Here is a 20,738-nt window from a genome sequence, read left to right on the forward strand (position 1 = left end):
TTCCTGGGATGATAGGAAGCATCGACTGTATGCATTGGGAGTGGAAAAATTGCCCAACCGCTTGGAAAGGACAGTACACACGTGGATCAGGAAAGACAATTGTCTTGGAGGCTGTAGCTTCACAAGATCTTTGGATATGACACGCCTTTTTTGGTTCTCCGGGTAAACGATATTAACGTCCTCGACCTGTCACCTGTTTTTGATGACATTTTACAAGGTTGAGCTCCAAGGGGGCCAACAGACACCAGTATGATTTGGCGTACTACCTCACGGACGGTATATATTTAAAATGGTCAACATTTATCCAATCTATCTCACTCCCTCAAGGTCCTAAAGCAGAGTTATTTGCTAAAGTTCAAGAAGCAACCCGAAAAGATGTGGAGCGTGCTTTTGGAGTATTGCAAGCTCGATTTGCGTTAGTGAAAAACCCGGCTATTTTGTGGGACAAGAGACAAATAGGGATGGTTATGCGAACATGTATCATACTGCACAATATGATAGTAGAAAATGAACGCAATGGACACACTCAGTATGATACATCTGAGTTTGAAGAAGGAGACTTGACCAGAAGTTCACATGTGGATATGTCCTATTCTACCGACATGCCTTCAAATTTCGGTAATATGTTTGGCCTACAGTATCATGTTCGTGATAGACGTATACATGAACAATTGAAATATGATTTAATTGAAAATATTTGGAACAAGTTTGGTAATGATGAAGATGTATAATTATTGTATGTTTACATTTAATCATTCAATAAATAAAAGTTTTAAATTTAAATGTTTTACAAATTGAATAATTTTTATTCTTAAGAACTCCATAATAGATAACACCATTGGACATACAATTTTGATTAGAGTTTTTAACTATTCAAACAAAAAAAATAATATTATTCTATTGTCAAAGACTCTAATGAGTAACACCATTGGTTGAAAATGACATGAAATCCTAAAGACTCTAGTCCAATCATAAATTTCAAACTTTAAACTGAACATATATATTTTAATGGTTTTAACCCCATATTTGCTTAAAAAATGATTGGAAATATTAATTTCGCCATAAACATGTAATGTCACGAACAATGGAATTGGCTTCAAATTTGGTTATTTTATTATAACGAACCATGACAAAAAAAACAGCTTTGGGAATTAAATCATATAATAGCTAGATATGATATTTTAGTATTATTGATTGTGTAGATAACGAGCCGAGTATATAAACAAGTGACCAAATATACCTTTGTTTGGGAATATACTGGTCCCAAGTAACACAGTAACTCACTGTTCTTTTGTTTACTTGTTTTGTTCCTTGTATATAGACTGTAGACAAGGTTCACATAAATATTCCATATCCATTTTTAAGTAATAAATACGAATGTTTTTATTGGTTACATAAAAGTAATGAAGCAATAACAAGATTGGTAATGTTTATTAGATATGGAGAAGAAACTAGAAAGTATTAACAGTCACTTGCTTAAAGTGAGAGTCTTTTGTGTTCAGATTAAACCCTTCAAACAGTGTTTGAAAATGAAATACACAAAAGAACAGTCTGAAATGTAACAGGAGATCAGAGCAAAGTACTTGTGACTGTGAGGAGGTGACGACTTGAAGAAGAAGAATTAGAAGAAGTAGAAGAAGAAGAAGGCAATTGATGGCTTGTTGGGTCTTTTCTAAGTGTGAATGTGAGCCTTTTATTTTTGGGAAGGTCGAAACAAACACTTTCTCCAACCGACCTTTTGCTTCTCCACTTATACTTGTGTTTATAACTTTATATTAAGCAAACGTTATCATTTTTATTATACATCTTACATTTCTTTCAGTCTACAATTTCATGCCGCGTGTACTCCTCACGAAGATTTTTTATTATTATTTTAAAGTTTAACTCTTAATGGTTTTTACAAAATTTAATTAATTAGGAATGTTAACTTATAAAAAGTTAAATTAAAAAGTTGACAAAAAAAATAAAAAATAAAACTAAATTATCGTTAGTATTTATTAGTATACAATATTTGAAATTGTTAATTATAGTTAAAACTATAAAAGGTTTTTAATATGCGTAAAATACATTTGATTCTTTTCAGAAATGAAAAGAATATGTGATTGACAAAAAGCTTTTCTCTTCGACTCCTAGGCCCTTATAGATGACTAATATTATTGCACAGTTACTTGGCTCTAATTATTTATAGGGGAACATGATTTTGTATCTTTTGAGTTTTGAGTGAGAGACAAATTTTGAAAATTATCGAAAACGAAAGAAGGAAATTTAGGAATATCATCTTCTATTTTTGTATTATCATAACATCACCCAAATTACTTATCGAAAACGAGAGAAGGAAATTTAGGAATATCATCTTCTATTTTTGTATTATCATAACATCATCCAAATTACTTATCGAAACGAGAGAAAGAAACTTTTAGGAATATCATCTTCTATTTTTGTATTATCCTAACATCATCCAAATTACTTTTGTTTCTCTAATTTGCCGGGAGCTTCTAGGACAGGTGATCTGCGTACCACGTCAATCTCTCAGGCATCTCGGATTCGATCCGCGCCTCCTGCGGTGATGCTGATGGGCCAACTGGGCCGGCCTATCGTGGCCCAGTAATAAATTGACAAAAAAGATTTTTTCTAATTTAGTTGCATCGTTGTGTAAATAATAAAAGCCTTCGACGGAGACAAATTTTGATTTCCCATTTGGTCTAGATCCAAGGCACACAGAACAAATAAAAACTATATAATTTATATAAATATCGGAAAGTATTAAATAAAAAGAACAAATGATGATAGTAGGGAAAGTGATAATATATAAAATTTGAACAATAGTACAAATTATTCACATATCTTCTCTTTCATTGTGGTAAATAAAATGTAAGATCATAAATTATATATATATATATATGTTGGATATTACTCTCGACTACTGAAACGAACTTAATAATTTAGGAAAGTGTTTTTAAAATATTAAAAAATAAAAGCAGCCTCTTTTCTTTTCTTATTTGCTAATGAATAATTTTTATTTATATCTTCTGAATTGTTTTTAGCGGCAGAAAGCTGGAAATATATTCCCAACTTTTCATTGCGATTTGTGAGTGAAAACTGGGAAAAAAATCAAAGACTTCAAGGGTGATAGTGCCCTCTCTCTTTGATTTTCTATCTCTCTAATATAGGCTCCGAATGGAGGAAGTGGATCAAGCGTTGCAGATCTAGCGGACCAAACGGATCGAACGGAACAAGAGTGGCTCAAGCAGATCGAACGGAATAAAAGTGGACTAAACAGATTTAGCAGTTAAAAATATAGGTTTGAATGGTGAAAGTGGATAAAAAGCGGTTTAGAGTACTGTACACATTTATTATAGTTTATATAAGATTTAAACTAATATTTGATATTTTAAAATGGTTCTAATAGTATAAAACATTACATATGTATATATATGAAAATATGAAATAAAATTTGATCTATTATTTGAATAATTTTAATATCCGAAAATTTCTGACTTTTTGTATAAAATTTCCTTTTTAAAAAACTTTTACATAACCAGACTATTTTTTAAAGGAATGACATATATTATCTTAAATCAAATTAAATAATAAAACATAAGAACCAAAAACCCTTGTTCAAAAACGCGCCGCCTAGGGCTGCATAGTCGCCAGGAAAACGTTCCACGGCCACCGAGTGTGGCGATTTGATGCTATTCGGTTACTTAATCGGTGAAAATTTTAAAGTTCATCATTTTGTATATTTGAAGTTCAAAATCACATGTTTGATTGCATATCTGTTATATTTCAGTTTAAACTAACAAGATTAAGAAGAAGGAACAGAAAAATCGCAAAAAAAAGAAGGAAAACGGCTCTGGGATTTGCAGGCCGATTGTTGAAGACGAGGACATTTTAGTCATTGACTTCATTAAACCTAAAAATAAAATAAAAAGTACAAAACGGCTACAGCGCTATTCTAACCGTGGTCTGATGCATTATGTATGCGAACATTAACCACTGGACCACGCATCAACTATTGGAATAATTCACATATTTAATATATTTCAAGTAAAATGAGATAAAAGCCCTAAAACTATTCCCCGATTAATCCACGTATAATTTCCGAATAATCGATTCAGTGCTAGGCGTTACCTGACCGCACGCGTTACGCCTAGCGTAATTTTGAACAAGGCTAAAAACACGTCAATGTAATTTTGAACAAGGCTAAAAACACGTCAATTCTGCTGTGTAATTACTGTAGTAGGCAGTTCAAGATTTTTGTTCACATGTTTGGACCGCATGTGGTTCAACATTATTTTATTAGTTAAAAAGGTGGAGCTGTTGGTAGTTAAAACAAAATGGTGAATGGGTTAATTAGATGTGTGCCATACACCTACGTGCGTCCTCTGCTTTTTATCCGTCTTCCACTCAAAATCATATACCAGTCACATCTGTATACTGTAGTTTAAAGTTTAAACCGGTGAGGAACGAAGCCCAACGTCAACCCTCCTTCATTTTGTTACTTCCGCAGATTGGACCTCCGGTTTGTGTAACCACAGCTGTACTGGTACATCTTAGCACATGTCATTTGGACTTCAAAATCAGAAAAATTAAACAGCGAAGTTTAATTCGTTGTTAAAATCTGTGAAATTAATCGTACGTGTCATATGCATATATGATCTATGATTCGTATAAATTTAAAACTTTAGTTTACCACGCAAGTTTACAAATTGTTTTCTTCTTTCTATTATTATACGAAGAGAACGATAGAGCAAAGCTGGGACTTGTCTTACATCAGACTTCGTTTTCTTCTTAACTCACCACAATACCACATATCTGTCAAGCGATAACGACGACCTCGTTATTATTTTATTTTGCGAATAGACACCCTCATTATTACATACATTTATCACGGGTGATGAGGCAAGTGTAAATATTTATCAAACTGATGAACAAATAAAAAGTTTCAACTACTGCAACAACACGAATTTGATTGTGAATGTGTGGTATAGTAATATATGACCTTTGAAAGTGAACTTAACATCTTGTAAGCCTCCCTTAAAAATGCTTAGTACATACTCTTCTGGTTCTATAACCACTAATCTCAATCTATGAATTTATTAAATTATTGCACTACGAGAGAGCAACAAAAAAATTCTGATGCTAATCAGCGAGCACAAAAAGACTGATAGACTATGAGTCTATGACTAATTGATTAAGTAAAACATTTAATCTATAATTATTTATATAATTGTGGATAGGTGGGAAAGCCATCACTAATCATAATCGATCGGTGAGTTTTATTTTTATTGTTTCTATGGCCATCACAATTATGTTAATTAAACAGCGATATTTATTTAAAGTGATGTTGGGTTTTTGTCAGGCAAGAGCTTGATAATCATAAACAAGTATCATCTCGTCTCCATCTTCGTAATAATTTACGATTTGAAATTTTGCATTTCGTCTAATCGCTGTATAGTGTCTACTAGTTTCACTATAATCCAACAATTTTTAGATATGAACAAAACTTCCCTTTCATGAATTATTAAAAAGAAGAGTATTAAAAAAATTAAATGCAGTGTGCATACTGTATTTTATTGGCCGACGCAAATGATTTTTAAACCACAAAGCAGTATGTTCAGGTTCACTATAAGTTTTACTACTTATATTGCTTATTAAAGTTACTATTATTTTTTTCAACTGAAAACAATATCAACATGAGAGTTACTTAATTCATACTTTCTGCCTAAATTTTAAATTAATTAATATACATTTTATCAAAAAGACTAAGCGTTTATTATAATCAAAATTTTGTCATTTAAAGCGAGCAAAAGATTATAACATAATATATATATATATATATATTATTAACATAAAGGAACTATATATACATATATATCAGACACATATAATAGAGTATTTTAGATATAATAACAATTCATTTTTCGAACCGTACTAATTAAATTAAAATTTCATAAGGTGATCCAACTTAGGAAATGCTAAAGTTCAAATATTTTTAGTAAATTAAAATCTCAAAGTACATTTAGATATGGGTATATATTGTAAAAAAAAAAAACTAAAACACAATATCTCGTAAATCAGACAAAACATCAATTTGAAACCAATAATGTTGTATTTCTGGCGGATCAAAATTCAATATTTTATCATAAAAAGTTTCACATGTATACATCTTATTAAATTATTGATCATATGGTGGTACCGAACATAAACCAGCGAACATCAGTTCCATGTGTGATTAATAACTGTTAATTCTGGAACTTTTAATATTTTTTTTGTTTATCAGTATTAGAAAAATATATTTAGTGAGATAAAAATGTTTAAAAATATATAATTTTGAAGCTATTATAAATATGAGTCTTGCAAAATTAAACATTCACATAATTAATATACACTCTAAATTGATGTTTGTCTCAATCGAATTTTACTCAAGAAAGTTTTTTTTTTTCAAAATTAATTTGCATTTATCAACAACATGTGCCAACTTGATAACCATTTATGTGTGGACACAAAACTTACTAATTTAATTTTATGTAATTAGAAATGGAAAAACTACCACTAAAAAAATGAACTATATGATAATTAATTATCAAATTTGTATGGGGGCCCAGAACCTTCCAAATTGGCATAGAGCATCTAACACAGTCTTCAAAAACCAAAATGGCTAGTACCGTCTAAACCGCTTGGCATCGGAATAAGGCAGGTTCTCTTTTTGTGCATTGATTCAAAACTGTTCTTGGTTAAAGAATTAACAAGCATCTAATGAAGAGTGGATTGTTCTTGACCGATCGAGCAACTTAACGAGTCTATTCGAGTTAAGATAACTGAGTAGAATACTGGAGGTCTTCCCACCCGAATCAGGTAGGCTTCACATGTTTGCCTAGAGTTCACACCAATTTAGTATATGATTACAACATATGCAACTGTATGAAAACACACAAATGCCAACTTTGACAACCATATATGTGTGAACCCAAAACTTTGGAAATTTAACTTTATGTAATTAGAAATCGAAAAACCACCATCTAAAAATGATAACTCATCAATTATGTAGGATTGCCTAGATCTTCCAAAGCGCCATAGAAATGTCTAATACAGTCTCTAATAACCAAGACGCCTAGCACCGTCCAAACTCCAAACCAAAAATGTTTTCACCACTCTTAAAACGTTCTGGAATAAATTGAACCGCCGATGATAGGTTGCTTGATAACGCAAGTTTAATAAACGCGAGGGCCCATATAAGAGACAGGTCCAATCTTATTAAACGCATAACCACACTAATTAAGGTCCATTTTCAATGTTGGGCCTATTGTTAAGTTGTCGTCAAAAGCTCGTTGTTAAATTCGACCAGTATGGGCTCCAATGTTACATTTCAAACTTCCTGCCCGATTTAATAAATTGTATAAAATTAGAGGACACTTTCTGCAAAACCAGCGAAAAGGCAAATGGATAAAATAAAACCGTTTGAAGAATCCTCTGCGCGGCGGATAAGAGAGAAAGAAAGAGAAGAAGATGCAAACGCTTCTCATTCAGCCATCTAAGTCTCATCTCTTCCCTTCCTCGATTCACAGCTCCGGCGACGTCAGAGACTGTATCCACTTCAAACCATCGGAGAAAGCTTCTCGGTTTCAGTTTCACAGAGCCCTAACCCCCTCTCCGTTTCGCAGCTTCGCTGCTCGAAGAGCCTACGGGATCAGATTCTGCTCGCGCGACGGCGTCTCCGATGTTCGAATCGCGGCGGAGGAGGAGGAGGAGGAGGAGCTTGAGCTATTGAACAGGCCTAATCCTCAGAAACCGGACGAGGAAGAGGATAAGGAGAAGCCTGACGACGACGAGATTCTTGAGCCGTTTTTGAAATTCTTCAAGCATGGAGAACGAGAAGAAGAAGAAGGTGACGAAGAATCGGAGAGACTCACCGTGGAGTATTACGATCCCAAGCCGGGTGAATTTGTCGTTGGAGTTGTGGTTTCAGGTAACGAGGACAAGCTCGATGTGAGTATAGGTGCGGATATGTTGGGGACTATGTTGACGAAGGAGATACTTCCGTTATACGACAAAGAGTTGGATTACTTGCTGTGTGATTTGAAGTACGACGCTGAGGAGTTCTTGGTTCATGGTAAAATGGGGATTGTTAAGGATGAGGAGGATGATGGTGTTGAGGTGATGGAGTTTGCAAGGCAAGGGAGGCCTGTGGTGGAGATAGGGACGGTGATTTTCGCGGAGGTTTTGGGGAGGACGTTGAGTGGGAGGCCTTTGCTTTCTTCCAGACGTTACTTTCGGAGAATCGCTTGGCACCGTGTTAGGCAGGTTCTTATTCTTGTGCCTTTGATTTCAAAGAACTGTTGTTGGTTTGGTGTATGATGAAGATGATAATGTAAGAGTGGTGGGTTATTGTGTGGTGATAGATTAAGCAGATTAATGAGCCTATTGAAGTGAAGATAACTGAGTGGAATACTGGAGGGCTCCTTACCCGGATTGAGGTAGGCTTCACATGTTTGTTTAGAGTTCGTACGTATTGAAGTGGATGATTGATGGAATTTAGTTGGTTTGATTTCAGGGTTTGAGAGGGTTTATTCCGAAGCAGGAGCTGGTGAAGAGAGTGAATAGTTTCACGGAGTTGAAGGAAAACGTAAAGCAAGAGTTTCTTCTTCTTCAGCTGTAACCCATTTTGTTTTCTTTTGCTGAATGCTGTTTTTTTGTGCGTTCTAGGTGGGTCGTAGATTGGTTGTACAGATTACGAGATTGAATGAAGACAAAAACGACTTGATACTGAGTGAAAAAACAGCATGGGTTGGTATCGTTTTCGGGTCTTGTCTTGATACCGAAAACCAATGACGAGACTTAAGTAATATGTGGCATGATGTTGTAACAGGAGAAGCGGTACCTTAGAGAAGGAACACTCTTAGAAGGAACAGTTGCCAGAATCTTACCGTATGGAGCCCAAGTCAGACTCGGAGAAAGTAGTAGAAGGTTAGTGTTCATGTCTACTGCTTCTATAAGTTTGTTCTCTTTCAATGTGACTACTAATTTTGATTTCATTTCGTATGCATGTTTTCACAGTGGACTGCTACACATTTCTAACATAACCCGCAGAAGAATTGGATCTGTTAGCGATGTGCTTCAGGTGGACGAAAGCTTAAAGGTTCTGGTTGTGAAATCTCTATTTCCAGACAAGATCTCTCTCAGGTAAAAAAAACGCAACCAAAACTCACTGGTCCTCAGTAACAGCTTAAACATGTTTCTTCCTACTTTTTTTTTCTTCGTCTCGACAGCATTGCAGATCTTGAAAGCGAGCCGGGTTTGTTCATCACCAACAGAGAGGTACAACTTGCAAAACCTTTAACTGACAGTGTTCGTTCACTCATAACAGGCATAAACATGTTCTATTTTATTACAAAAAAACGCCATTTATGTCCCTTAAAAGTTATACTGTAATCTTGTTGATGCAGAAAGTGTTTATGGAGGCTGAAGAGATGGCAAAGAAGTACAGAGCAAAGATGCCTACGGTGACAACAAGAAGCGAGATTTCTACTGATCGTCCTCCGATCACAAGCAGCTTCCCTCAGGGAAAGGATGAAGAAATCTATGCTAACTGGGACTGGTTCAAGTTTGAGAGTCAGTGACATATTCGCAGATTCTGTTAACGAAACTGTTGTACAATTTGAATTTTGCGATTGTTATATGTTATTATGAGTAAATTATTCCAAGTTCTTCCTCATAAAAACACACAACGAAGCTGCTCGGTAACGAGTACATTTATTGAATAAGACAAGAACAATGGTTCGGTAATAATACCGTAGAGGAAATGTTCTGCTAACCTCTTCCGTTCTTCACATAATCAAAGATCATAATCAATCGATCATTCGTTAAGCTGTTGAAGCTCAGCTTTGAGCTGTTCCATCTTCAACCCCATGGATCGCTGCAAAGACGATTTCTCTTTCTCCGTTACCTTCCCGAGCAAACCCTCGAACATCTCCATAACCTCCGCCACGGCTGCTCTCGCGCACTCCGCCTCCTCGTTGAAGTAAACCGTCTCCTTCGCATCCATCGCCATTTCTATCTCCTCACGCGCCTCCGCGAACTTCAGATTGATCTCGTCCACCACCTTGTTCACATCTGGCGGCGAGCCAGCGGTGCTGAATCTCCTCTGAATCATTGGGCCGAATGATGCTTTGATGAGATTGGATGTCGAACAGGGAGAACGGATACGACCGGAGACATCGCCAAGCGAGTTTACAATAGCTGGAGAAGAGGTAGCGCTTAGATTCTGAGAGATTCGTAGAGAGCTTCTGGAGAATAAGTTTCGGAGAGCGATTGCTGAGTGACGACGCATGGTTTCCTCCGCCGCGTTAGGTTCCCTCCGAGAATCTGTTTGTCGGCGGCGCAGAAAAGAAATGAACTTCAGATTGCCTACAGAAGGAAGAAGAAGAAGGGGAAGAGAGTTTTGGATTTAATGGGCTTTAAATTTAGGCCCACTAAGAAGTTCACACAAAAAAAACTTGCCACGTGGAGAAAGTCCTAATACGGCATTGGTCGCACAACAAAGTCAAAAGAAGACTGGTTAAGGTCAAACCATCAACCAAACCACATAAGCACCTAAACCTGAACCAAAAGCTTCTCACTGACCTTTCATGACTAATAACCACTCCATTTCCACTGACTTCTACTACTACATAAACCCCTAAGCTCAAAGACAGTATCAACTCAAAATCCAGCTTACATCAATGGCTAGTACCGTTCCAGCATCCAAAACGCAGTCTCCTTCAGTTTTCCAACTGGGTTTAGCCGCAGCAAAACAGCTCGCGTCTGGCGTTTCAGGTATGGCTTCTAATTCAAAGAGGAAGCTTCGCCGTTGGACCGCCTGCTATGGCTATAGAGATCATGAACCGGTTATACATCTCCAGAGCGACATGACGATGATGATTGGTGGTGTTTATGAGCCAGACAACGGCGAGCCGAGCATGCTGCTGAGTGGGGATCAGAGACGTGGTCCGTTGTGGCAGAAGAACATTCTCATGGGTGGAAAGTGCCAGCTTCCAGATTTCTCAGGTGTTATATTGTATGATTCTGAAGGACTTGTTGTTCCTCCGGCCAAGAACTCTCTTCCTCTGCTCACCTGGAAGTAACAAAGCAAACGAAAGAAGATACATCCTTACCTTATTGTCCGTTATTACCATATGTTTGTTTGTATCTCTATTTCTTGGAATATAATGTATTGTGTGAAGCTCTTGCTGAACGAACATATCAAACCTTATTGCATTAGCTTTTGCATAAGAATCATTGTCAAAGTGTAGTATAACTTTGTATTTCACTGCTTTGAACAACAATATAAAGGGGCCAGGTCACAAAACTTCTCATGACTGCCCAATAAATTCAGTTAATGTAATATTTGATCACATGTAATATTCAGGCTTCAGCACGCCAATGTAAGGTAGGTTGCGGTACTGCTCTGCAAAGTCCATGCCATAGCCCACAACAAACTCATCTGGACACTGCACATGTTCAACACAACGGCATGAAAAACCGAATATTTTTTAAGCCCGTAATTCCTCAACAACTGAACAAAGAAGATCAAGAAACACTGTCATGCCACGATCTCATCTATTCTCTAAAAGATCACACAATATTAAACTCTAAATAAAACACTAAATAAATAAGATATTTATTCTAAATATCCTCTCTGCATCAAATATCCAGACTCTAAATAGCTAAAATCTTATGGTTTATGCAAACATTTGCTGAACCATATACACTTAAACGAGTAGAAGCAGCTTACTTCAAAACCACTGTAGAACTTCCCGTCTCCAACCAGTTTGAAATAAACCTTTCTTCTCGATGGCTTGTCGAGAAAAGTACAGACCGAAACAGATGATGCTTTCTTCAGTGTCATGTGCTCTATCAGGCAGCTGACTGTATTACCAGTATCCACAATATCCTCGACCTTAAAAACAGAAAACAAAACATCATAGCTAGTTAACAAAAAAAAAGGCAGTGAGAACTTCTAATGCTTGTACCTAGACAACGTCCAAGGTGGTCTCTTGTCTAATTACACGTTTCGCGTATCACTACTATGTTCTTAATACGTTAAACACAAAAAAAAAAATCAAACTTTTCAAAAAATTCATATGAATCTGAGATTGCATGACATGAGATGAATCGAACGGAGACTACTTACCAAGACGACGTGCTTGTTCGTGATGTCCAGCTTCAAGTCGAATGAAATCCTGGGAGATCCATTGGAGACTGTTCCAGAGCCATACGAATCGGCTCTGATGAAATCGATGGAGATGGGAAGGTCGATTCGCCTGACGAGATCGGCCAAGAAGAGGCAAGCACCGGTGGCTACTCCGACGAAAACAGGAGGATCTGAGTCGCCGGAGAACTCAGAGGTAATCTCGGATCCAAGCTGAGCCACCCGCTCAGCGATTACTTCGGCGCTGAGAAGCACCTTCTCTATGTGCTTATCTAGCGACATGGTCTTTACTCTTCCACCTACGGTTTTTAGGGTTGAGTGTTGATTGCGAATTGCGAGTGTAAGAAAACGCGGGCGGTTAACCAAAATTAACCGAAGCTTCCTAATTTTTCATTAGTCTGTATTATGTGGAACCAAAAGAATCTTATCGAATCGAATCAAATCAAATAATTAAGGTAGTCAATGGTGTGACATAAGAGCGGAATTTAATTAATTTTCTACAAGTCCGCAGCTTTTTTTACCAGTCAGTGTTAACATTATGGTTCCCGGGTTAACTACTTTTATTTTCTCAACCAGTAATTACTAATTAGCCAGCTTTCTTTTTAGCTCCGCGTTAAAAACAAAAAAAAAAATTATTTTTACTTTTGTATTTAGTTTTTTTTTTCTGAAGCTTGCTAATTTTTTTTACAGTATACTTGTGCGCATTAACGAATCAAAATAATCAAACTGAACCGAATCGAATTAAGAGATACCAAACTAATCCGAGGAGTTCTTCGGAAACTACCTACTGCAAAGACGACTCAAAAATTCCCGACATCCGGAAGAAACCTCACCTTCTTGGGATGATCTTCGTTGATGGTTGAGAACGGTAACCGACTCCTAACGATTTTTAGAACGGATTAGCGGAATATGCCAGATTTATTGGGGGGGACGAAGCTAGAATGTAATATTTGAATTTGGAAATTTTTGTTCAAATGAGGTTTGTAATCGGATCTGAATTCTCGTTTACCGCGTTGAATAAAAATTTGGATTTAAAAAAAAAACTAATTTGAATAATCAGAACGGTTTCATACTTATATATATATTTCAAAATAATTGCATCGGATGAAAATTAAACAGAAAATTAAATTGAATATACTAATATTTAAAATATAATTCGTAGGTCCGGGATATCCTACGTTAATAAAAAAAATTATATGTATCCTGAAAACTTAATTAATGAAAATCTGTTTAAAATTATTAATAACTCTTCTAATTATTTCGACTACTATATGCTATTTTTATATAAACGACTTAGTTATCTAAATTAAAACCAACCTGAGCCTGATATCTTTTGGATATTATATAACTTTTAATTTTACTATCCAGGCAAACCAAATTTTTGTAAACAATCCACCTAAGATCTACTTTAAGGGGGTGTATTCAATCTAAAATTTGAGGTGATTTGATTTTTAATGAGGTTTTAGATGATTTTAAGGAACTGCAGAGAATAAAATGATTTTTGTTAAACCACTCTAGAATATCACCTAAAACTATGAGATTTGAGTTTTTTTTTTTAACTAAGAAACTTCATCCAAACACTCTAAAATCCCTTAAAAACATTAAAATTCCACAACTTAAAATATTTTCAATTTCAGAGTAATTTATAAAATGTCAAGTTCAATAATACTAGATTTTAAATGAGTTTTTTAAATACGTGTTTGTAGATTTGTCATTTTGATATATATCGCCTAAATCTCTGACGCCCTGATATCATAACTTCATAATAAGTATCCGGAACTCTCTGTATTTCTTTACCCAATACTAAAATAACCGAATTGAACTAAAACAAATGTGCTATTAACCAAACCGGATACAAAATAATCTCGAATTTCCCAAAATTCGCCAAATTGGCGCTGAAAAACGCTTGAAAGAACGAAAATACATTTTAAAACCAAAAATCAAAATCCCTAGAGAGCAGAAGAAGAAGAAGAAGGAAAATGTCGAGTATTCTTTTCCTCGCTCTACAATGTTGCGAATGCTCAACGATGCAGGTGAAGCAGAAGAAGAAAAGCAGCAACAACTGGGTCTGTGTCATCTGCAATCAGAAACAATCCGTGCGGAAAGTGTTCGCTCAGGGCTACAAGGCCAAGGACCTTCGTCTCTTCGTACAGTCCTTCAACATGTCTCGTAAAGTCGCCGACGAGGAGAAGCAGGAGGTCGCAGATACGTTCTCGGAGGTTGAAGACGATGAGGAGGCTGAGGAGATTCGAGGTAAGAAGCGATCTGGCTGGAGTGAATATCTCGATTCCGATCCACCTAATGAACGGTGTAGATTAACTGTAGAGGAACACGGCGAAGAAGAAGAAGGTACTCAATGCGTTTAGATGAAAATATATAGTGTGTTAGCATCTTGAGAGAGCAATGTATGATACTTTGTTTCAGATCTGAAGATTGTGACTGAGATGCCTAAGGACATGTTTAAAAGGCCCAAGCTGAACAACTACTCTAAGGCTGGTGGTGGATCATTATCAGGTAAAAGAGACGAAGGTGGCCTCTCCCAGCCCTCCTTCTCCAGACGCAGCATCAAATGTCCAGATCTTCGTTCAGGTAAGAAGAATTCTGCTACATCTCTAGACTAGAAAGTTGTATAATCATCATTTTCAAATTGAGCCGAATCTTGTTTGTTTGACATACAAAGACACTATCTTGGTGAGAGCTGTGAACCTCTGAACACTTAGTGTTGTTGAAATTCACTTACATTTGTTCTGTTTACTAAGATGTTTTTTTTAAGGTAGTGTAGTTACTTATGCTCTTTGAATGTTCAGATGATGTGATGAAGAGGAACAAGGATACAGAGCAAAGAAATTTCAAACCAGAAAGAGTTACTAAGCCAACGTCGAAATGGGACGCTTACTTGATAGATGACGAGGGAGAACACCAAGCAGCAAGAGGAGCTTTGAAGGATGATAGTGTTGGAGAATGGGACAGAGGTGTTACGGATGCAAGTTCAGAGTACCAGGTTGTAGATGATGAGGTACATCCCGATTTCATGTAGATTAGAGACAGTATTATGTTTAAGGACAAGGAGGTTGCAGATTAGAGAAAAAGACTTGCTTGAGTTAAATCATTAGATAAAGACTCAAAAAACAAGAACTACATAAAGGTGCTAAAGAGTAGAAGTCTCAAAAGAAAAGAAACGATAAGAGTTGAACTCATAAACAAACTAAAGTTGCAAAAGAGAGATTAAAGAGTTCCTAAAAGTTTTTTTGAAGTCTAATAAAGCCAGAATAAATAATGTCTTGAGTAAATAAGTCAGATCATCACTCGGTTGACGAGGGTGCGAACTGGTCATCAACGGAGGACACAGCTGGTGGATTAGCAGAGAGCCTGAGCACATCCAGGGCCTCAGAGACTTTGGCCTTAAGAGCTTCAGGTGACTCAAGAAGGTGCAAGATCTCGGCCTGGTCCATCTCCAGCAACATCCCAGTGACTTTGGCCGTATGAACTGGCTCCTGCTTCTCCACAAGTGGGTAAAGCTGCTCCCCGAGCATCTGTCATCATCAATTCACAATGACTCAGAATCTTCAACAAGCATAATCTAATGAGAGGAGATATGAGAATCACAAGGAAAAAAACCTGTGGGTGACTAGCAGGGTTAGCCAGAGCCAAGGCAGACATGAGCTTAGAAATGGGGAGGAGTGGCGGCTTCTGTGGGTTTTGAGAAGCATTGTGAGAGATTGCAGATGCATCCAATGGCAAAGGGATGATCCCTTGTGGAGCAGTTCCTTCCATTCCATTCCTACTGTTCCCCGGGCCTCCCATGTATCTCATACCCGGACTTGCATTTTGCTGCATCATCTGCCAGTTTCAAAATAACAACAACCCCTAGCCAAGTTGAAGATAACAAGCTTGCTACTATCCATTGATCTAAACAAAACAAGCATTACATACCTGTTGCTGCTGGAAGTGCTGCTGCATGTTAGTAGCACCACGCCTGAACCCAACACGGGGACCAGGCTGGTTCTGCCTTTGAAGAGGGTAAGGCATCATGAAGTTGGCTGGACCAGAACCTGGACGCACCCCAGGCATGAACTGAAGCTGGTAACCGTACCCCATAGGCTGCGACGGCACCAGACCTTGACCGTTCTGGCCCACGTACATAGGATGGTGTGGTCCTGCCATTGCACCACCTGGTGGGTGGTGATGGAACCCAGGCATTGGTGATGCCATTGGCGACATTGTCCCATTAGGTCTCATGTGGGAAAATAGAGTCTGAAACAAGAAAACATAAAATAGAATATAAGAATCACTATCATTACAAGACATACAGTTCAGAGAGAGAGAGAGGGATAAGAACCTGAAGGTGGTTCCTCCTCTCTTCCTTGCGTTGAGCCAAAGCAATGTAAAGAGGTTTCCTTCCTATCATCTTACCATTCATTTCATTCATCTGTATAATCATCATGGCAGACGAACAACTCAGTATAAGTAAAATGTATATTATTCTGAATATTTAATTGACACTTACAGCTCTTAAAGCTTCTTCAGGACATGAATAAGCAACAAAACCAAACCCTCTGCTCACACCTTCTGAGTTCATCATAACCTAAAGATTGGCCATAAACAAAACACCTAAGCTTAGTCTATGTATAATTAAACTAATAAATGGTTATAAAAATATGTTTTAGGATCAAGAACAAAAACCTTGCATGAGGTCACATTCCCATACTCAGAGAACATCTCCTTAAGCTTCTCATCATTCACACTTTCATCAAGATTCTTCAAATACAAATTCGAACCTTGCAACTTCTCAAACCTACTGATCCTCTCCAGCTCAAACTTCCTCCTCAGCTCCTCCTCCCTCTCAGACTTCTTCTGCGCCCTCCCAACGTACAACACATCCTCCCCAAGACTAATCCCATTCATCTTCTCAACCGCCACCGCAGCAGCCTCAGGGCTCTCAAAATTCACAAACCCAAAACACCTCGAGCTCCCACTCTGATCCTTCATCACAACCGCACTCGAAATGTCACCATACTTCCCAAACGTCTTCTTCAGCTCATCATCACCAATCTCCTTAGGAAGATTCTTCACATACACGTTAGTAAACCTAGGGACCGTCCCGCTCTCAGACCGAGCCCTGTCCTGACGCCTCACAAAGTGTCCCACGAACACTTGCTTGTCATTAAGCAGCATTCCGTTAAGCTTGTCTATAGCAGCCTCAGCAGTCTCCTCTTTCTCAAACTGGACAAAGCCGTAACCTTTGGACCTTCCCGTAACATCCATCGCCACCTTGCAAGAGAGTATAGTCCCGAAGATCGAGAACGTATCGTACAAAGCCTTGTTATCGATCGATACGTCCAGGTTCTTGATGAAAACATTGCCTTTACCGCTAAGTCTCGTGCTCGGGTCACGGTTCGAACGCATGATCCTTATTGGTCTGTCTCTGATGGGAGTGTAGTTCAGACTATCCATCGCTCGCATCGCTATTACAATAAAAAAAATAACAATATTATAATCATTTTATTATTATAATAATATTTAAATTAAAAGTACCATCATCGGGATTAGCGAAGTTGACGTAAGCGTAACCAAGAGAGCGGCGAGTGAGATCACGACAAACCCTAACTGTCTGAACAGGAGCAACTTGGTTGAACAGATCCAACAGATGTGCCTCATTGACACTTTGGTCTAAATCTCCCACGTAGAGAGACGAGTTAGGGTGCGCTTGTAACGCTTCTGCAGCCGCAGCGGCTGCAGCCACGGCGGCTACCTGAGTGAACGGAGTCGCGGATTGAGGAGACGCGACCGTGACCGCTGGTTGGTTAGGGACTTGATCAACCATCGCCGTCGTCGGGGCAATTCCTGATGCAACCGCCGCCGCCATAGGTAGATGATCTCTAGGTGTTTTTTTCGGTGTTGTGGAAAGAGATTCGCGTGTGTTGTGTGTGTTTTCCAGATTGTGAGATTTTATTTTTTATTTGATGTTTTGATTTTTTTCCGTTTTTAGGTTATACTCTCAGAGAGAAACGTAAGGAGTAAAGAGAGTGGAAGGTATGTTGTGTGCATTTATACATTCGCTAACCAACGAAACGGTCTTAAGGATCTGAGTTTGATCATCTTGTGTCTCTTCATTCTTTTGACCGAGTTTTACGTTGGACATTAGACTGAATCATTTTTTTTACTATTGAATTATCTATATTATTGAAACTAAAATATTCTTTTTAAAATAAACCTTACTTCATCTTAGTAATTACACATGCCATTCAGTTTTTTTCTTTTTCCATTTGAAGTTTATGCCATTCAGTTATAATTAAAATCTCTTAAAATCTAAAACTTTTAGTTAGATAATTGTCATTTATAATTTCATTTTGAAACAATGAATCTAGGCCAAAAGCCCATTAATTATATAGTCCATCATTAACATTGACACTAACACTAACACTATATCATTATCAACAATAATTATTTGGGCTGACTACAAAATCATTTGTTGACATAAACATTTGATCTTATAATTAAAAACATATTACAAGGTGGTATCATATGTTGACCCTATCAAATTATATATATTACAGCCAAATGCACATCTGATCATGTTATGAATTATGATTATGGGAATTACTATTCTAATTCAGTAGATCACTGGTCATGTTTCGGTGATTATAGATTTAATGCACCCTGTTTAAGTAATCCACCGGTTCTAGATTTGGTATCACTTTTTCTCACCTACACGAATATTTTAAAAGTACATTAAAATATTAATTATTTTGTAAAAAGGCAATCATTTTTGTATATAATATCTTTATTTATAGGTGCTAAATAAGTTATCACCATCTAATATGTAAACAAAATAGTGCTGAAATATAGACCAATTGAAAATCAAGTCCCTAACCTTTATTTTGTACTTGTAATAAAACTACATTTCATATGTGAACAAATTCCTAACAAATTCCTAAAATTTAGATTACCACCAATTGCTTCAAAATATATTCTATGACGAACATAAGATATAGTTAAGTGTTATATTTTGTGTGATTCATCCACATTTCTTCTTCCTTTTAGATAAACTAGAGATTTGACCGCGCTACGCGCGGATTTGAATATTTTAATTTGTTGAAATATAATTTGTTTCATACAACACTTGTCATTTTAATATTATTTAATGTTTGATCCATTTTCATGTTTCCACATATTTTCTAAATGATTTCTTGATTTTTTTTTATTTTGTCGTTTATAAATTATATACTATTTGGTGTAAGCATCTGTGAGTTTATAAATTAAAATAAAATTTGATTTTCATTATATAAAATGGTAAGTTAATTTATTTTAGTTAAGAGTATGATTTGTTAAATATTTAAAACTATTTATGTAAAATATTTAGTGTAAGTATAGAATTTATAATTTGGTGACATATATTGTAAATGATACATTAACTAATTTGTTGCGCTGATCGTTCTAAATTAAATTCAATATATGTTGCTTATATTTTAGACATTCTTTTGGCAATTCGAAAACATCAATTTATCGCACTGCAATTTTATATTTTTGTTATCTTTTGATTCTTAGCATTTTACTTATATGTCATCAGAAATGACTCAAACTGATAGCTTACCGTTAATTCAGTAATTGTTTTATTTTGTGTCTTTTCAAAAACATTTGAGGTCAAGCCCGGATACACCACTAATAAATTTACTTACTATTTTAGTTTGAGAAATATGATATTACGATAATGTTAAGATTTTTATAGTTCTAACTGTAAATTGATTTTTAAATATTCTATACGTTGTGATCATGAGTTGAAAAAAAAGATCTTAAAGAAACTTTAAACCATAAAATTAGAGCTTCACAGAGTAAACCAGAAATATTTTTAGAAGGGCATTGTTTGCAAATCAAATCGTCAAATTCTCGGTTACACAAACGCAAAAAATCCTCTGATGTACACATTTTACCAACCAGATACATCATGTAAAAATGGAGTTGTGACAGTGAGACTCAACTTAAGTGGTTCCATTCAAATGGAGAGTGTTCTAATAGATCTAGCCTGGTTGCTATTCATTATATGTTATGTTGTGACAAACATGCAAGGATTATTTGTTACAAACCCATTGAAACAAGCATATGAGAAGCTTAAATCGTACATATGAAACAAAATCATTAATCTCAATCACATTTTAAACCTTCTCACTTGATCGCGCCCTGATAACTTTTCCAGCAGCCACATCACCTCTAAACCTGTTCTCCTGGTCGCCTCTGTACCTGTCCGTGTCACGTTTGTGGTCGCCATCATCATCTTAACCATTTCAAGACTCTGTCTATATCAATCCATGTCATTATCTTCTTCACCGCTGGCTCAACCTCTATACCTATCCATATTATGCTTATTATATAGCCATCCTTGACTGTTCCACGTCTCTGACCAGCATCGTCGTCTATACATGTCCCTTCCGTGGTCTGATTGTAGTCCTCCACCTCCTCCCTTATGTGTGTCCTCCTCTTTGGTAAATTTTCATCCTTCAGCTTTCTCTTGTTTGCATACTCAGAGTAACTGTCAACAGAGTTTCTTGCA

At 36.6% G+C, this 20,738-nt stretch overlaps 6 protein-coding genes across 6 annotated transcripts; 3 read left to right on the plus strand and 3 right to left on the minus strand.

Annotated features, from left to right (window-relative positions):
- Positions 1-7,434: 7,434 nt before the first annotated feature.
- LOC106381078 (protein PIGMENT DEFECTIVE 338, chloroplastic) lies at positions 7,435-9,704 on the plus strand. Its single transcript, XM_013820938.3, has 8 exons — positions 7,435-8,304; positions 8,403-8,477; positions 8,555-8,626; positions 8,707-8,787; positions 8,870-8,967; positions 9,058-9,183; positions 9,270-9,318; positions 9,447-9,704. Exons 1-8 carry the CDS (start codon positions 7,510-7,512, stop codon positions 9,618-9,620), a joined length of 1,470 nt encoding a protein of 489 aa, XP_013676392.2. The 5' UTR covers positions 7,435-7,509; the 3' UTR covers positions 9,621-9,704.
- Positions 9,696-10,490, minus strand: LOC106381081 (embryogenesis-like protein). Its single transcript, XM_013820941.3, has one exon. The coding sequence runs from the start codon at positions 10,328-10,330 to the stop codon at positions 9,857-9,859; it is 474 nt and encodes a 157-aa protein (XP_013676395.1). The 5' UTR covers positions 10,331-10,490; the 3' UTR covers positions 9,696-9,856.
- A 226-nt stretch (positions 10,491-10,716) lies between these two features.
- LOC106381082 lies at positions 10,717-11,256 on the plus strand. The gene has a single exon (XM_013820942.3). It carries the CDS (start codon positions 10,722-10,724, stop codon positions 11,121-11,123), a length of 402 nt encoding a protein of 133 aa, XP_013676396.1. The 5' UTR covers positions 10,717-10,721; the 3' UTR covers positions 11,124-11,256.
- Positions 11,230-12,559, minus strand: LOC106381080 (hypoxanthine-guanine phosphoribosyltransferase). The gene is made up of 3 exons (XM_013820940.3): positions 12,173-12,559; positions 11,774-11,938; positions 11,230-11,489 (listed from the first exon to the last, which is right to left on the minus strand). The coding sequence occupies exons 1-3, from the start codon at positions 12,470-12,472 to the stop codon at positions 11,391-11,393; spliced, it is 564 nt and encodes a 187-aa protein (XP_013676394.1). The 5' UTR covers positions 12,473-12,559; the 3' UTR covers positions 11,230-11,390.
- Positions 12,560-14,109: 1,550 nt separating this feature from the next.
- Positions 14,110-15,483, plus strand: LOC106379352. Its single transcript, XM_013819330.3, has 3 exons — positions 14,110-14,539; positions 14,615-14,779; positions 14,998-15,483. Exons 1-3 carry the CDS (start codon positions 14,170-14,172, stop codon positions 15,225-15,227), a joined length of 765 nt encoding a protein of 254 aa, XP_013674784.1. The 5' UTR covers positions 14,110-14,169; the 3' UTR covers positions 15,228-15,483.
- LOC106381077 (polyadenylate-binding protein 5-like) lies at positions 15,286-18,237 on the minus strand. The gene is made up of 7 exons (XM_013820937.3): positions 17,726-18,237; positions 16,874-17,655; positions 16,698-16,775; positions 16,530-16,619; positions 16,124-16,444; positions 15,809-16,030; positions 15,286-15,723 (listed from the first exon to the last, which is right to left on the minus strand). Exons 1-7 carry the CDS (start codon positions 18,054-18,056, stop codon positions 15,493-15,495), a joined length of 2,055 nt encoding a protein of 684 aa, XP_013676391.1. The 5' UTR covers positions 18,057-18,237; the 3' UTR covers positions 15,286-15,492.
- Positions 18,238-20,738: the final 2,501 nt, after the last annotated feature.

Source organism: Brassica napus, chromosome C6 (assembly GCF_020379485.1).
Source record: "Brassica napus cultivar Da-Ae chromosome C6, Da-Ae, whole genome shotgun sequence".
NCBI classification, from domain to species: Eukaryota; Viridiplantae; Streptophyta; class Magnoliopsida; order Brassicales; family Brassicaceae; genus Brassica; species Brassica napus.

Bases quoted from the DNA above. Each gene is read 5' to 3' on its own strand.
- LOC106381078 (XM_013820938.3), top strand. From the start codon at position 7,510: ATGCAAACGCTTCTCATTCAGCCATCTAAGTCTCATCTCTTCCCTTCC. The intron at 8,305-8,402 runs GTTCTTATTCTT...GTGTGGTGATAG, and splicing joins CTTGGCACCGTGTTAGGCAG to ATTAAGCAGATTAATGAGCC. The intron at 8,788-8,869 runs GTTGGTATCGTT...ATGTTGTAACAG, and splicing joins TGAGTGAAAAAACAGCATGG to GAGAAGCGGTACCTTAGAGA.
- LOC106381081 (XM_013820941.3), bottom strand. From the start codon at position 10,330: ATGCGTCGTCACTCAGCAATCGCTCTCCGAAACTTATTCTCCAGAAGC.
- LOC106381082 (XM_013820942.3), top strand. From the start codon at position 10,722: ATGGCTAGTACCGTTCCAGCATCCAAAACGCAGTCTCCTTCAGTTTTC.
- LOC106381080 (XM_013820940.3), bottom strand. From the start codon at position 12,472: ATGTCGCTAGATAAGCACATAGAGAAGGTGCTTCTCAGCGCCGAAGTA. The intron at 11,939-12,172 runs GTAAGTAGTCTC...TCTGTTTTTAAG, and splicing joins CGAACAAGCACGTCGTCTTG to GTCGAGGATATTGTGGATAC. The intron at 11,490-11,773 runs GTAAGCTGCTTC...GAACATGTGCAG, and splicing joins AGTTCTACAGTGGTTTTGAA to TGTCCAGATGAGTTTGTTGT.
- LOC106379352 (XM_013819330.3), top strand. From the start codon at position 14,170: ATGTCGAGTATTCTTTTCCTCGCTCTACAATGTTGCGAATGCTCAACG. The intron at 14,540-14,614 runs GTACTCAATGCG...ACTTTGTTTCAG, and splicing joins ACACGGCGAAGAAGAAGAAG to ATCTGAAGATTGTGACTGAG. The intron at 14,780-14,997 runs GTAAGAAGAATT...TTGAATGTTCAG, and splicing joins ATGTCCAGATCTTCGTTCAG to ATGATGTGATGAAGAGGAAC.
- LOC106381077 (XM_013820937.3), bottom strand. From the start codon at position 18,056: ATGGCGGCGGCGGTTGCATCAGGAATTGCCCCGACGACGGCGATGGTT. The intron at 16,445-16,529 runs GTTCTTATCCCT...TTCTTGTTTCAG, and splicing joins AGAGGAGGAACCACCTTCAG to ACTCTATTTTCCCACATGAG. The intron at 15,724-15,808 runs GTTTTTTTCCTT...TGATGATGACAG, and splicing joins ACCCTGCTAGTCACCCACAG to ATGCTCGGGGAGCAGCTTTA.